Source organism: Lissotriton helveticus, chromosome 8 (assembly GCF_964261635.1).
Source record: "Lissotriton helveticus chromosome 8, aLisHel1.1, whole genome shotgun sequence".
Taxonomy (NCBI): Eukaryota; Metazoa; Chordata; class Amphibia; order Caudata; family Salamandridae; genus Lissotriton; species Lissotriton helveticus.
Genome location: NC_136069.1, coordinates 164,158,746 through 164,175,347, shown reverse-complemented (window position 1 = coordinate 164,175,347; position 16,602 = coordinate 164,158,746). Strand labels below are relative to the sequence as shown.

Here is a 16,602-nt window from a genome sequence, read left to right as displayed (position 1 = left end):
CTGTGTTCATCGAGCTCCTGACGGCTTCTTGTCAGTGCCACTGGGACCTGTATTTTTCCACATTTTTGTATTTTGTTTTTAGTGGATGGCAAGGGAGCCTTTATTATAGTCATTTGTTTCCTTCTATGCCATAAAACAACACTAATATGTTACTGTAATTTTGCACATATGTACATGGGATAAATGTATGCATTGTCATGTGCTGTTCATCATTTATCATCTTTCATAGCTAACTCCCATCTCTATGTATTCTCACCTATACTGCTAAGACGTCCTATAAAGGGCTGATTACGAGGTACACGCTAAATTCCATCCCGTGGAAAAACCCCAGTCTACATACATGTTCGGTATTTAAAGCATCCAATCATTATCAGATGGGTTAAATAGCTCAGCTTTCTTAAATTTTGACAGGTCAAACCTGCTGATATTTAACAGTGGAAAACCATACAGTAATTACCATATCATGTAGATTTTGTGCGTTACACACCAAAATTCACACATCATTCAGCAGAAACTCATAATAGGTGCTATTTATTGCAGCCGATAAATAATAAACCCTGAGGCCCTGGTAATTACCAGGTGCGAAAAATGGCAACTATACTTGTAATCATGCCCATAGAGTGTTCTGTTTGCTATGCACGGATGTGTGTCACTAATTATTACTACATCTGTTTATTACACTTAAGGTTTACGTGTAGCTCTCTGTACCGTCACAGCCCATGGTACCTACAAATAAATTAAAAATGCCCACACACTGGGCCCAATGCACAAAGGTAAACTTAGACGTTTGGTCTAAACTTAGTCTAAATTTACAACTTTTGGAATTCAAAAAGGCATTTACAAGTACTATCTTTATGTCTGCACTCATAAATGCCCTTTGTGAATTCCCAAAGGCATAAACTTAAACGTCTTAGTTTCCATTTGTAATGCAGGTCCACTGTTCCTTTTAAAACGGCCATCTAGCAGTGCCACAGTGCCCAATAGGCCAATCCAACATTGAAATACACCAATTAGTGATGGGAGGCTTAGCTTTCCATTGTCCTTTATCTAGCTGATATCATGACCATCATGTAGGGAGAGGTGTGGTGCAGCGGCCAGAGCGGCTGACTCCGGACTGCTGAGCTCACGATTCGATCGCCGGTGGCAGCTCAGCTCAGCATCATGTGACTCTCTGCAACGGCTCACTTAAACTCCTGGATAGCCCCAAGCGCATGGATACTGATACGTTTGCGCTTTACAAATGTGGACTTATTATTATTAATGTAAAGACCTGCATATGGTTACTTCCACACCACCCAACCTCAGTGTCAGCGGTAAGTGGCACTAAACCCCACCTTCTTTCAAGTGAAGGTACTATTACCTTTGCCGCTGGTTTTGGCTTCTATGATCTCACTAATGCGCCCGGGCCCGACTCCATTCTGAGCAGTCAGGGTGAACTTGTACCAGGTCCCACATTTCAGAGTCTCCAGGCGGTAAGAGCGCTCACTGGGGCTGATGGGAAAGCTGCCCCACTGTTCACTGTTATCCTCCGAGTACTGCAGGATGTAACCTGAAAAGAAGGCAATGGAAGTACATGGTAAGGATAAAAAACACACTGCACATTCTCCCTAAAAATCAACCACGCAATGGGTGCCCTGTACCGTGGCATCCATTTTACACTAAAGGCACAGTAAAACTGTATCCACCAGAGATTCCGTCAAAAAACAGATGGAGTAAATGCAACAAAACTAGAAAATTATGACGTATTCATTCCTAGATAGTGTCTGAGGAATGAATATCAGAGCACAACTCATGTGGCCTTCACTCATACATTGCACATTAGATACATCTAAATAAAGTGATCAACTACCAGAACATCTGTTCATTCAGTTATTTATTATTTAAGCACCTGAAATATGGTAGTTATACAATGCCCACTAATGTCCTGGCAATAGTACTAGGAAGGGGGACTGGGAAAAGCAAAGAAAATCAAATGGATTTCCACAGTGGCATCTTTCAGACCATGGAATGAGGAATCCTAATGGCGAAGTGGTTCAACAGACATCCTTTGCACTTAAATAGTGCATTAAACTATGTTCTCTTACAGAAAACAATATTTTGTGCATAAGTCAACAAAGTCCAGATTAGATGTGCAAAATATGCAACATGTGGGTGCAAAGTAGGAGATATTGATTCACAGAATCAGCTGGAACTCACTACACAAATTCATTTTTAAAGGATTTGATGGTGTGCTAGGTAGAGTCACTGTGGCAAGAGGCTTGGCTGCAATTAACAAATAATTTCTTTGGAAGTCTTCTTCCAAGCTCCTTCTGAGGCAGTGTGATCTACGCAGGTAAGTCCACAGCAACAGCAGGGAGGGCCAGTAGAAGTTCACAATTCTCATGAGAGCTTGTCCCTAGCCTAGAGGAAACAGCAGATCAAATCTCCATGCTCAGCCAGCTCCTCACCATTAAGTAATGATGAAGTATTTTTATAGGGTAGATCTGGGGGCTAGCTTATATGTTCAGTCCATGGCAGTTTGGTAGTTGCACATTGCCAATCAGAATTAGTGCATCCTAGAAGTACAAATTCGGGTTGTGTTGTATTTTACTTTTTATATAGCACTTATTCCTCCCGTGAGGGCCATAGAAGTGCTTGCCTATATGGGTAGCACGCTACACTGTGTAAGGTCTGTGTCTTTGTTTTGAACCTCTATGGGAAGTATTTCTTAAGGTGTGTTATGACCACTGAGGTGTGGTTACCATGGAATGGGACGCAGTACTTAGGAGTGTGGTGGATGAAGAAGTGTGAGAGACAAGCACGCAGTTTACTGTTTTAAGTAAGCTAGCTTTGAGCAGCTCTGCAAGTCTATTTGTGGTATTTGTTCTATTCATAGTTCTCTTAACTGGTCACTGTGATGGGTTGTCCATTCTCAGATATTTTGCCTAAAGTTAATGGTCATGAGCAGGCAGAGGTTAAATGTAGAAATGATGGAGAGATCTGCCGGTGTAGACTTCGTTAATATCAGCCCCTATCTGGCTGTCATTGTGAGACATCAAGAAGTGGCCGTAGTAAGTAGCTAGTTTGGACCTGCAGTGGTGTACTAAATTAAAATCCTTTGTTGGCCAGCAGCAGAAGACCTCTTCAGTTATTCAATGCCTGTTCAGTTGGTGATGGGTATTTTATTTGCTGTGGGCTGGTACAGTACTGAATGATGAACATGCCCCTCAGCTGTTTGATACTCCACTTTCTATGTGGTAGATTACATTATTTGGAGTTAGGTGTGATCTTTAGTGAGGGGGCAGGGTATGTGAATTCATGCATTGGCTGCCGGTTTTTACTGATGAGCTACAGAAAATGAGCTATTGTTAGAATTCAGGTGTATGACGTTTGAAGCAGGCTCCAGTGCTTAATTTGTAAAACAATAAGTGTCAAAGCCCTTGTTAGGATAGCACCGCACTTTGCACAACACAGTGCCACTGTACTTACACAACTACTAACCATCACACTGAAGTGTGACAATTCAGACTGTTCGAGTCCACCAAAGCTTTAAGAATGGCTTGGGTTGTAGTTATTATTTCTTGTTAATTAATGTTGATTTAACAAAACTGTTTTTCTGCTCATCTTTAAATGACACAAACAGTGCCACCAGGTGGCAACTGTCATAAATGCGGGTTCAGGCAATTAAGTGCTGGTAATTGAGTGCAGGTGCCGAGCACAGGAACCCCCCAGCTCAAATTAAGCACTGGACGCAGCGATTGTGATCTTTGAAATGAGGTGAGGGCAATCTGCACAGATACAATTATAGGGACTAGGACAAAACATGCACGTGGCTTAGAGTAGGCCATCCTCAGTCTGAAAAGGCTAGCAGAGGATAGAAAGGAAGAAGGGATTTGTTCAAAAGAAGGATGAGTCTACAATCTGAAGTTTTAAGTTAAGGTCAGGTTTCATGCTGGGTTTTTAGAAATATAGTGGAGGCATTATGAGACAGCATGCAAAACTGCAGAACAAAAAAACATTATTTGCATGTGTTACAATACCACAGTTCAACATTAGAACAAAAGCCTACACACACACCATCACCACCCACTGATTATAAACAATTTAAATATGGTTTCATTTTCCCATAAAATCTGATAGAGGACATTACTGAAACGGGGTATTTTAAATGTCTGCTGTAGAGGTGCTCTTCCTCTTTCCCTCTGTTAATCAGTCAGGATGAAGAAGAACTGAGTCTGTTTTAGTGAGCTGGTGTAAAGTATTTTTTCTCATGGCTGGTAGCACCAGACTCCTGCCCACATCCCACCTGGAGCACAACAACATAAGCACAATGAAATGAGAGATGTTGCATCTGGTTGTTATTCAGCATTCCTGTAGCAGCAATCAGACACACAAAGGAAATTACCTGCCACAGACTCCATTGCCAGAGCAACATGAACTGCAGTGTCACCCTCACATTTCTCCTCCGCCAAACCGGCAGTGCTCAGGAACCACAGTAACCTGAAGCCCCTTCCTAACAGACCCTCATTGAATTTCTAGTATAAGCCTTGCCTGCATTGTTCCTCACTTCACTGTGGTCTCTGCCCTCAAGCCTTAGAAAGCAGGTAATACACCTCCACTCCCTGGGTGGGCCATCTCCTACCCCATGCCAATGTGCATGTTAACTGAAAACATCAAAACGTGAACGCAAACAACAAGAAATGGGGAAGTTTAGGAAATTGAGAGGAAGCTTGTAATTTGCATTACAAAACACTGACAATGAGATTTGGTTAAACACAATAGTGCTCACATATTGAACCTTACACCCTGTCTCTGACTGCTGTGAACCCTAACAACGCCCCCCCCCACCCCCAACCCTACGTGGTGCAGCTCTAGCTCTGAACCATGGGAAGGTGGATTTTAGGTACTCTGCCAACACAGCTGTGGACTTCACCAGCAGGGACGCAGCATGATGAAAACCTGATTAAGTCTTGCAGCTCCTCATCGGAATCAAGGCAGCGCAATACAGCCTCAAAGTAACCCAGCATCACAGCCCTTGCAGCTTTCCGGAATTGCCACTGCACAACAACACATCCTCAATGTGAATGCTCCCCATCCAGGATTTAAAGTCAAATCATCAATGGGCCTAACTTGGTCCTTGTATCCAGCCCAATCTCCATTGAAATCGGCCTGAACTTGTGACTTTGCCCCAATCTGAAGTGACCAGATAAGCACAGTTGGCATATTGTGCTTTTGAGCACCATTTGAGCTAAATACTTAAAACTGCATATCTCTGGTTCTACGAGTTGGTTGTTTGTAGTTTTGGTGTCAAACAATTTATTAAAATGTACTCTATTTTTCTAAGTTATTATGAGGTTTTTCTTGTCCTGTATTTTCAAACTATTGTTATTTGTAAGTTGCATAAATACTTGACACATTGCCTCTAAATTAAGCCTCGCTGCTTTTGTGCCAAGCTACAAAAGGGTCAAGCAAAGGTTAATTTAGTGACTTTAGTGGTTCAGCCTGATGGGGATTGTGGCTGTTGCTTGAAGAGGTTTCTCTTCCCTCTCAACCAACAACCCAATTTCTCACAGGCTGTAATGTTTGAATGTTTCCTATTTGGGAAAGCAAATACAGGGGCACAGGTCTGCTACCCGTTACAGGCATCCTTGCCTGTTTTCACAACCAATATCAGGTAGGTTGCAAGTTGCTACCTCCCTATTATTTAATAGGCAGGGTGTTCTGCAATTGTAAATGTGCAATTCGCTATGCCGCATATTAGTACATACGTCTCATTGCAAATTCTATTCCTATTCGCAAATGAGCAAACCTGGTTTGCAAAAAGGAATAACACATCTGGCCCTTAGTGCTTGCTCTATGTTTCTGCTTAGTGACAAGTCCTCAGTACTATGTATAAATGCGTATGAGATTACCTGGAAATATCTGATGTTATATAGTCCCAGGTGCACCCCTGGGGATTTTAGTGAATTCCCTAAAAGTCAGATATTCTCATGAACCTTAAGAAAAGCTCTACAAGGAGAAGATTTTCTCTGACTATTAAAATGCACTTTGTGAGTCTGGCCCCAGCATGCACAGTGTTCCGGCTTGGCGCTTACTTTTTTGGCTCAATATTAGAAGTGGATACATTTTTACAACTCTGACAATTACACAGTGTACACTCTGTATCAGGCCATAAATATGTACTGACTTTTTTACTTGTAAGACCTAAACGACACAACATAAAATGTTGTAAACAAAAACAAAGTTCTGTCAAAATCTACCCGCACGGCACGAGAGGAGGCATTCATCAACTAAGATGCCTTGACATCTTTTTTTTGTAATTTGTGAATAGTAAATAGTCGGATTTCTTTTTTGAATAAAAGTTTTGTTTTACGAAATATGAGATACATCTACAAGTCATCCAATTGTACACATTCTTCTGCATGGGGCGTGGCCATCGCCAATATCTAGGACAAAGCAATTGCAGTCGTACTACTAATGATTTTCATACTGAATGACTGAATGCATAATTTCTGCTCTTGCGAAGTGCTAAACTTCAAAGCTAAAATCCACAATCCTATAAGTGCCCTCTAAAAGTCCAGTGCCACTTCTCCCTTCGTTGCAAAGGGCCTCATTATGAGCTGACTTTAAACTCCTGTGTGGTCGGTAGCAAGAGTGACTGACCCTGTAAGATCCACAAGGTCTGTGGCAACTCCAAGGTTTCACAGCTGTTTTAAACCTAGATAACACGTTTGCTGAAAGCAGCTGCAATCGCCTGCTCAAATTCTGAAGGGCGGGGCGGGGGGGGGTGATATGCAGAACGACTAATAGAATTGGGTCTGGCATTTCTGCTCTTTTTAAAAAAAGCTGTCTAATTTACTTCATGTGCTGTGCTGGGTTTTTTGAGACGGGGTTAATTCTTTCAGTTGGGTGTGACAAAATAGCAAACATATGTGTTTTAAACACATCTTTTTGCGGGGTGACAAGTGTCATCACTGAGGGGTTTTTCAAAAATTGTGTTTTAAACACATATTTTTGCTATTTTGTCAAGCCGGGGGTGACAAGAAATGTTCCGCACCGGGTACCACCTGACCTTGCTATGCCACTGAGAGTAGTAATGCCAAACACACTTCTGCAATGTCTACACCGGTTCTGGTAATGCCTTTACCAGTTTCCTTCTGTCACCTTGGAGTCGTCTTCGTGTTGACAGGGAATAACCTTGGCGGTAGTTGATTTGCACGAAACGAACCCCCAAGGATTTCAGAATGAATTAACATTTCACTGCTTATATTTCCTTGGCGATTTGACTGCAAACTTATGTATAATTACCTATCATATGTAAATTGGTTTCAAATAATATAAAAGAAAAGTAATCCACCATAGCTTTGAGAGCACCCACTGAATTTTAAAGGACAGATGCTTTTACAGCCTCATTTTAGGGAGTCCAAATTTAATATACACATGTAAGAATCAAACTATGAAAAATAAACTAATTGTACATAAAGTGAGTAGAAGAGGCCATGGTAATTAATCACTTCATAGTAAGAATGACAAGAGAGGGAGCACCAAAGGATTAAGATGTGCTTTATTTAAAAAAGCTGTCTAATTCACTGCATGTGCTCTGCTGGTTTTTTTAGACTGGGGTTAATTCTTTCAGTTGGGTGTAGTCACACAGAACACCGCTTTAGGCAGCTTTCTTCACAAAACATTGTCTCAAGAGAGAAGGATTTATCAAGTGCTGAAGACGAGGCAGTCTCTGAACCATTGGAACTGGCTGTGCTGACTGAGGACGAAACCATCTCGTCCTTAGCACTTAAATGGCTTTGTTGCCCTAGCTTTGGGGCAGAGTTAAGAGACCTGAGGATCCACAGATAAATGAGGAATTACCTTGATAATGGATCGTTCTGGGTTCCCTCATTTCTCCCCAGAGTTTCACCCAGAGATTATGTCTGCTGAAGTCTCCTTGCGAAACTAAACAGGTCTGCGGTGTTCAGGGCCGGATTGGCCATAGCGGGCACCAGGCAATCCCCGAGGCGCCGCACGGGTGGGGGCTGGTGTTGGGCCAATGGGGCCCGTTTTTGTCACAGGGCCGTTTTTACAGCATAGCTGCAAAATCGGCCCTGTTCCAAAACCGGCCGAAAATCAGCCCCGGCAAAGAGCTCAGCTGCACCTCCAACACCCCGGAGTGGGGAGCCGGGGGCCAGCCGAGCACTTTGCCAGGGCAGGTTGTGGTTCCCAGACGGCCCTGGCGGTGTTGCTACAGGTCTCATATTTCTGATGAGGCTGTAACTGCTGTTACGACCCCATCGGTATTAAGAAGCCACTCAGAATGAGGGCCTAAATTTCTTCCTCTACCTAGGTGGCTTAAAGAAATAATTATATTTTGTATTATTTGTCACAGCAGATAAGAGTTCTGTAATTATAGACCAATGGTAGATGAAAGCAAACAAGGTGTAATAACAACGCAACACAGATATTAAGGATCTCATTATGAGTATCAGTGGGTGCTATTTGTGAGCCAGATACGGCTCAACCTTTTGAGAAGCGGTCCGAAAATGCTCCTAGCTATCGTAAATCACACTAGGGGATGCCAAATCTCGCTCACTCTTGATAGTACTTGCCAGCTCACACTTCTGGAGCTTCCCGGGAGAAAAAAGCCTGCCAAGTAGCATTTGGCAGAATTTGGCCAGAACTGGATGCTACAAATGCTGCCAAATTCTGCCAATTTTGCAAGCAGAATGAAATTATCAAACCGAGCCTAGATAAGACTCCCTTTTTTTTCTAGCAAGATTATTACCTGCCTGAGAAAGCTCACCAGGGTGAAAATATGTGGCTTTCAGGTGAACGCCTTGCACAAGAATACGCATTTATTACATACCACAAAAGCATGCATCCAATATTTGGTATACTGGTTGAGAGTAGCAACGATAACCAGCACGGAGGATTCGAAGTGTGCTATTTATACACACGGCTGGGCTGTACAACAGTGAGTTACATACAACTGTACACTTTAAATATTTCACAAAAGAATGTGTTGCGGTTTTCGAAGCAATTATTGTCTCTTTAAATTAAATGTCATAGAAACTAAGGGGCACAGCTCGCATTTTGCGATTTCTAAATAGCGAATTTTACAGATTCGCTATTAAGAAATACCAAAATGCAATACATGAAGGATTCACACAAAAAAATTAGATTCCTTAAAATTCCTTAATTGCGACTCGCAAATTGCGACTCGCAATTAAGAAATTGATTCCCATTCATTTCTATGGGTCTAGAGGCCCATAGAATTCAATGGGAATTGCATGCACAATTTGCAAGTACTCCATAGATACTCGTAAATTGCGCATGCAATTTCAAGGGTGCAAGGGTTCAAAAAGGATACCCTGTTGCACCCCTGAAATTCCCCTTTTTCCACACGTTGCACACACACACATGCCCCAAGGGCATGTGCAAAATGTAACTTTGAAAAATGCACTTTAGTGCATTTTTCAAAGCAATCGCAAATTATCATCAACTTTAGTTTGATGGTAATTTGCGATTCCTAATAACGAAACCGCAATAATTTTTTGCTTAATGCATTGCATTTAAGGAATCGCAATTGTCGATTCCTTAAATGCAATCGCAATTTAAGTAATCGCAATTTTAGCGATTCCTTAAATTGTGATTTTTGCATTTGGGATGATGCATCCCAAATGCAAAAGTACTGGTTGCAAAGGGGCAGATTCTGCAAATCTGCCTGTTTGCAACCAGTTTTTGGTTTGATGCATGGGGCCCTATATTCGCAGGCTACAGCTGTTGCAAGTCTAGAACCTATAGCTTTACCTGTTCAGAGCCTTGATACCCTCACGGGTGAGTAGCTATGTTTTACAAACGCCTGATTGATTGATTGATCGATCGACCCGGTCTTAATGACTCGCATTGTTTCACTTCTCTTTCCTGATTCTTTGTTAGAACTCCGTGTTACATGCTTTGTTTGTATCCCCCTGAACAAGAACCTCAAAACTTCGGAATTCTGTGACTATTACGACAGTGACAATTGGGTCCTCACCTCTGATCGAGCTGCCACCGTTGTCCCCAGGGATCCAGGAGAGAGTGATGGAGGAAGACGTGGTTTTGGACACCGAGAGTCGAGGCTGGTCTGGTGGAACTAGAACAGAAGTGAAAAGATAAAAAAAAATGGTGTCAAAGTTGACCCACAGACTGTCTTTAGTGGAGACATTTAATCTACAAAATGTATTGGCATGAATCCTGGTACAATGTCTGTTTAGATCTTATATTGCGATGTGGTGAACCAAGTCAACCTACATAAACATGAGTTGAGTACATTCCGTTCAAGTTTGCGTCCAACCCTTTCTCCAACCCCATAGCCAAACACTTTATGGGTGTCTGACATGCCACAATATTGTCCTCACTACAGCTGCTTTCTTACACGTATAGGCTAATTTCGTAAGTGGATGTGCTTCTCAACATCTTCAGGTAAATCACGAGGTGCCTCTTGTTGTCAAGGAAATTTCACAGCACTAGTACACAAGGTAAGAGCATCATTAAAGGAGTGTTGTTGAAAAGGGTAATATGCAAAGGGTAATATGCAAAGGCTTCCATTTAATTATTTCTCCATAGTCCACATTTTTCATTTCAATATGGGAACCGGATATTAGGAAAATGAACGGTTTCTAGGTCTTGTTAATGGTCAACGAGGAGGCTTTCAATATTACAGCATCTTTGATGATACATAATTTGTCACCACCCAGTAGAATCTTAGCCCTGAGCCATTTTGCCCATACGGAGCTTCTTCCTCAGCCTCTTACGTTCGCTGCCTTGCCTGCTCTCTCCGGATATTTACATCCCTCAATAAATTACCTGTGCATCCGTATTCAGAGAATTGGTTTCTACTGGTATTGCTCTGGGAAGCATAATGTGCATTTTGATATCCATCGTCCTTAAACTTTGGATCGACTCACTTACTCATCCATGAAATATTTGTTCCATGTGACATTAATTTTTCTTCAAAAACACAGTTCACCATCCATTATTGTTATTTCCAAAATACATCTGAAGGACAATATTAGAAATCATGAGAGTAGAACTATGCCTGCACAATGTTTATTGACTTAATATCAGTTAATAATAGGCACTGATGCAAATGAGTGTTTATAACTTGACTTTTTAATAGGTAGACTGCAGCTCTTACCACCCCCATCAGACTTCCCAGCTTGGTTCAGGGACTATTTTTATCTTTGTTAAAGTAAGCCAGTGTTTTGTGGCACCTGATAGAACACAAATACCCAGCCCAGCAAGACAGATTTCTCATTAAGAAGGACTGTGACTTCTACTTATGTACATAACACCTGCTTTTTCTTTTGTCTCACAGTCACAAAGAAGCCACTTCTTTCAGAAGTGTATTTTTTTTTGTTTGCCGCACACCCCTAACTTTGGACTTGCACAGATTGCTCCAAATATTTGAGTATACTAAGGGCCTGATTTAGATTTTGTCAGACAGGTTACTCCGTTACAATGATGATGGGCATCCGGTCTGTCAAAATATAAATCACATAATATCCTATGGGATTTATAGTTCAGCGGACAGGATATCCGTCACTGTTTTGACGGTGTACCCTAACTGCCGAAATCAGGTCCTATTTTTAGTTTGGTTATATTAATTTAATTTGAAGAACCACTTACAGACCCACTCACACACTCTCACACACACTCACACAAACACACACACACCCACTCACACATCCATACACCCACTCACGTACCCACACAGACACTCACACCCCCTCACACAGCCACATATACACGCAAACACTTAAACACCCACTCAGAGGCCTACTCAGCCACTCACACACCCACAGAGCAAAGTCACTGACACAGCCTCTCACACTCCCATACAGCCACTCACACGCCACTCAGAGAGCCACACATGTCATTCACCCACCCATCACACACTCACACGCCCACTCATACACCCACACAATGACGAACACACATACACACACACACACACACCCATACAGCCCCTCACACACCCATTCAGAGACTTGGAAAACCACTCACACACCCACTCACATACCCATACAGTCACTGATACATCCACTCAGAGAACCACTCACAAACCCGCTACAGACCCACACAAGCACTCACACACCGACTCACAGACTCACACCCACACAGCCACTCACACACTCACTCACACACCCACTGTATTAAATGTGTTGTTGTTTTGTATTGAATGTGTGCATTTGGTTGGGAACAGCTCTGTGGATAAGTCAGGGATCTGCCTGAAACATAGCCGGCAGACCCCTTATTTGGCAGAAGATCAGTGATGTCATTTGAGATGTCATCAATGATGTAATTAGTGATGTCACTGACCATGTCGTGATTGATGTAATATGTGAGGTCATAAGCAGTGCATTGCGGGGGTGTAAGTTAAAGTTAGCTCAGGTAACTGTAACTGCTCAATTTCTATGGTTTTGTGTGTGTAAATTATGACTCTAACTATAAACTCCTGTAACCTATGTTTTTTTTAGTGAGTGTGTGTGTTTATATATATACATGTGTTAAAACTGACAGTACATTACAAATACATATTTTAATTTATAATAACTTAATAACCTGATTACATTTTTTTAAATAAATGTAACTTTAATTAATAAATATTACAATTAAATTAATTTATACAGTCGATTTAATTTTTAATATGCAATAAATAAATGTAAACATTTTACTTTAAGTGGATGTTATTGTTTCAGTACTTCTTAAAAAGTAATTTTAATGTATTATCATTTAGTAAATTATCTACATTTTAATGTAATCTTTAGTTACTAGTACTGCTGCATTTTTTTATTATTCTACATTTAGAAAACATATATAAAAATATTTTATATGAACAGTTGACTTATAACTAGTTTAAATATTTTACAATTAAATTAACTTCTCAAAATGCTTCTATACTTTACCATAGATAGATCTCTGCCTTAATTGCGAAGGTCTCTACCAAGTGTGCGGTGTTAGACTCAGCGGTTTCTGGCTAGCTGGGATGCACCAAAGCCAGACAGAATCCACTGTCTTAGATAGGATGAGTACAACACACTTGTCAAATAAACTGTGCTCACTCTTTGGTGGCTTGGCACAGAGCAGGCAGGTGTGTCCTCAGGATCAAAGTGTAAAGTATTGGTAAAGCACGATCCTCGCAACACACTGAGTACACTACAAAAAGACTTCACACCTTATGTATAAAACACTGGTCTTTGAATTACACACACATTGAAATCAAAACGGCATTCATATTGGATATATGCTTTAAGTTATATGAAACTGTCCAACTCTCCCATTAGCAGCAGAACAGCATGCACATATATGTACCCTTCATAGAAATGCACTTGCTCTGTTATCCCCCCAGTCTTGAAAAGGACTTAAACCCATGTGCATCATTTCCTAGAGGTATTCATGATCCTAGCGATTTCTCCCACATCAAAAGAGTCAGAAACATATATGCAGGCTGTTCAGAGGTAGTCCACTTTCCCATGATCACATTAGCAAAAACCATGACATTCCCAAATATCGCATACCCTGTACAGTCTTAATGGCCAAGAAATCACAGGTTTTGACTACGCCTCGTCACCCAGCCCCTTAGCCACTCAAACTACACCAGCCAACGATACACGTTGCTCCTGCTGGCGAAACTTTGATTACTTTGTCGGGACCCCCTGAAGTGAAAGGAAACAGTTACTTGGTTTTGTCCATCCAGATTAGGCCGTTAAGACACCCAGTGGCACCTTCACGAGTGCGGGATCACTATCCCTCGTAGGCAAAAGACTGTGACACCAGAAGCCGGTGCACTTCGAATTTGGAGAAATGTTTCCCTCAGGCAGAGTTGGGAGCTACAGTTGCTCAAGCCAGCCAGCGGTAGGTGCACACGAGGCACCAGTTACGATGTTACCAACAACAGAGCGCCTTGTGGCGTGGGTCCGGGAGAAGGAGCCAGCGACATTGGACTGAGGCAGCGATGTCAGGTACTGTTGTCCTCCTGATCTGGAGGTCAGAGACAGTCCAGGGTTAAGGCTCAGGTCCTGCAGACTCAGCAAATGTCCCCCAACACCCCTCGGACACTGCATGCTACGAAGTGCGAAGTAGCACAGACTTCTGATTGTAAGCTCGGGTCCCTCGGACTCGGCAAACGTCCATCAATACCCCACGGACATCACATGCTAGGAAGTGCGAGCTAGCACAGGTTTCCAGTTGCAAGCTCGGGTCCCTCAAACTCGCCAAACTTCCCCAGCACTCCTTGAATTCCTCATGTTACGTCACCCCATGTGGGCCGCTGATCTTTATGAGCACACTCATCTGCACAGTGTGATTACTGCATAAATCAGGACATTCCGTGCCACAACTTCCACCGTTTTCCACCACACCCTGTGCTGTTCTTACAATCTAGTGGAAATGGGGAGATCCTTTCTGTCCCTGGGTTCACGTGGACAGGAGGCCAGTCAACCAGCCATTGGAGAGTCCTTAGGGTCCTGGGCTACAACAGTTGGCAATGGGATGCAGGTCAGCAACATCCAGGCGAAATCTACCAAGTGATAGTCCCCTTCCTGGAGCACAACAAGCCTTAGGACATAACAAGTCTGCATATAATCCAGCTGCAGTCCCTCCTGCCCCAATGGTTCCTCTTGTCAATGTCCCAGCATCAAACCAGTGTAGTATGGTTCCAATCCCAAAGGCGTCTCTATTCTCTTGAGGACAGAGCACCAGTAGTAATACCCCAATGGCCTTGAAGATGAGATCAGTTCAAAAGGCAACCTTTGAAAATGCACAGGCCTCCTCTAAATTTAGTCTTGTCTGCCATCCTACCCTAGGAGGCTTGATCTATATCTTCAGTGGAGCCAGGACTCTGCCCCTTGGAATGAAGGTGCCAATTCCACCCTCTCCTATTCACCCTAGGTAGGCCCTTCAGAGCCAGAGGTCTGCATTTTCCCTTGAGTGCCTCTAGTTTATGGCCGTTTATCAGGAATGCACAGATGTAGCTGTCCCCCCAGCACCCAGATGTGGATTGGAGCAGGTTGACAGGCACACAGAGTGCCACGAGCATAACAATGCCCACTTTGTTTTGCATTTGTTTTGCACTTTTCCAAAATGGCATTTCCACAATAGTAATGTCAAATTCACTCTCACTACCAGAGAGGATTAGCCATTACTAATCCATCGATAGCAAACACCATACTGCTTCTTTTCTGCATGAAGGAAATACAGCTTAATAACCTTTACTTGATACCCCATGTTAATCAATGCGAGAATAAGGCCTCTAAGTACTGAACACACCTTCTGGTAGTATTCACTACTAGGGCATGCAGCGCACACATGCCATACCCTACCTCTTCCCTACTCTGCACCCTGGCCCTAGGGAGTACTCAGATGTAGCGAGAGATATGCAGAACTTTGGCAAATAGATTTTAAATGCCGAGATGTGTAATCGTAACCTGCACACATCGGCCCTGCCATGGCAAACCTGTGGTACATTTGAAGAGCTACCTCCGTGGGTGGCACTTCCAGTGCTGCAGGCCCACGGAGTAGCATTTGAGTTACATGCCCTAGATATATGTCTTACCATTGGACAAGGAACTTACAGTCAATTCAAATCAGCCAATCATGTGCACGCCTATCACCAGTAGATGTATGACAAGCACAACGCTTTGGAACTGAATTGCAGTGTCAAAACACTCAAAGTCCTAAGGTTACCACTTAGATCAGCAGAAAACTAGGAAGGACAAAAGCAAAAAAACGAGGCAAAGCACCCTAAAAAGGGCCATTTCCAACATGTGAAATGTCAAATATAGTCGTTAAGTCACTTTTAGTAGTAGTAATTTTACTATTGTATTGATGCTTTACCTGACTCCAACCCCTGTTTCAGGGGGTGGTGCACGTATGTCAACAGTGTCAAATAACTTTACACTCTTAAATGGTAAGTAGCCAAAAGTAGTAAAGTTACTCAAAAGTGTAAGAGTAAATTTACTCATGTAGATTTCCTCATGTTTACCTTTTTATACAGGCCCCTGTACCCCCTGTGTTTATATTTCAACTATGCAAGCACTTGGAATAATGTTTGTGATTAAAGAAAATCAGACAACAGTACACAGATTCAATTATGGCAATTTATGTCACAGAGAGTTGTATCTAACATAACAATATCAAAATTAGAAATGCTTTGGGTCCAAATACCAGATATTGTACAAATAGGTGAATTTCATGTTGGAAGCAAATGAGACACATTCTGATTTCATCTGAGGGATAGGTGTTGCAGGTAATAGGATAGTGAAATGCACAAAGCCTAATAGACTGAAGTTTTGTTTGAAGAGAAGTTATCCTTGCGCCTGAGCTGCCAATAACCATGGTTTATAGGATAATTAAAATTAGTTCCAAGAACTTGTAAGACAAGTTAATTTTATTCTGCGAAGGATGACGTTGGCCAATAAGCCACACTCCATGGAATCAGGTAAACAGAGAAGGCCAGATAGGCACATACATAGGATTCTGTGATCTTATGCAAATGCGGACCGTAAAAACGAGTATTTACAATGGTGTACTACTTTATGTAATTTCTAGGGGACATTAGGACTGATGTAGACTCGGAAAGACCTTGTT

At 42.2% G+C, this 16,602-nt stretch overlaps 1 protein-coding gene across 1 annotated transcript in view; it reads right to left on the bottom strand.

Moving 5' to 3' along the window:
- Positions 1 to 16,602, bottom strand: part of DSCAM (DS cell adhesion molecule) — a 959,122-nt gene that overhangs the window by 138,320 nt on the left and 804,200 nt on the right. Inside the window, exons 24-25 of the mRNA XM_078656818.1 lie at positions 10,007 to 10,105; positions 1,361 to 1,549 (exon numbers count right to left, since the gene is read on the bottom strand). Coding sequence (XP_078512944.1) covers positions 1,361 to 1,549; positions 10,007 to 10,105 — 288 coding nt within the window. The remainder of the gene's footprint in view (positions 1 to 1,360; positions 1,550 to 10,006; positions 10,106 to 16,602) is intronic.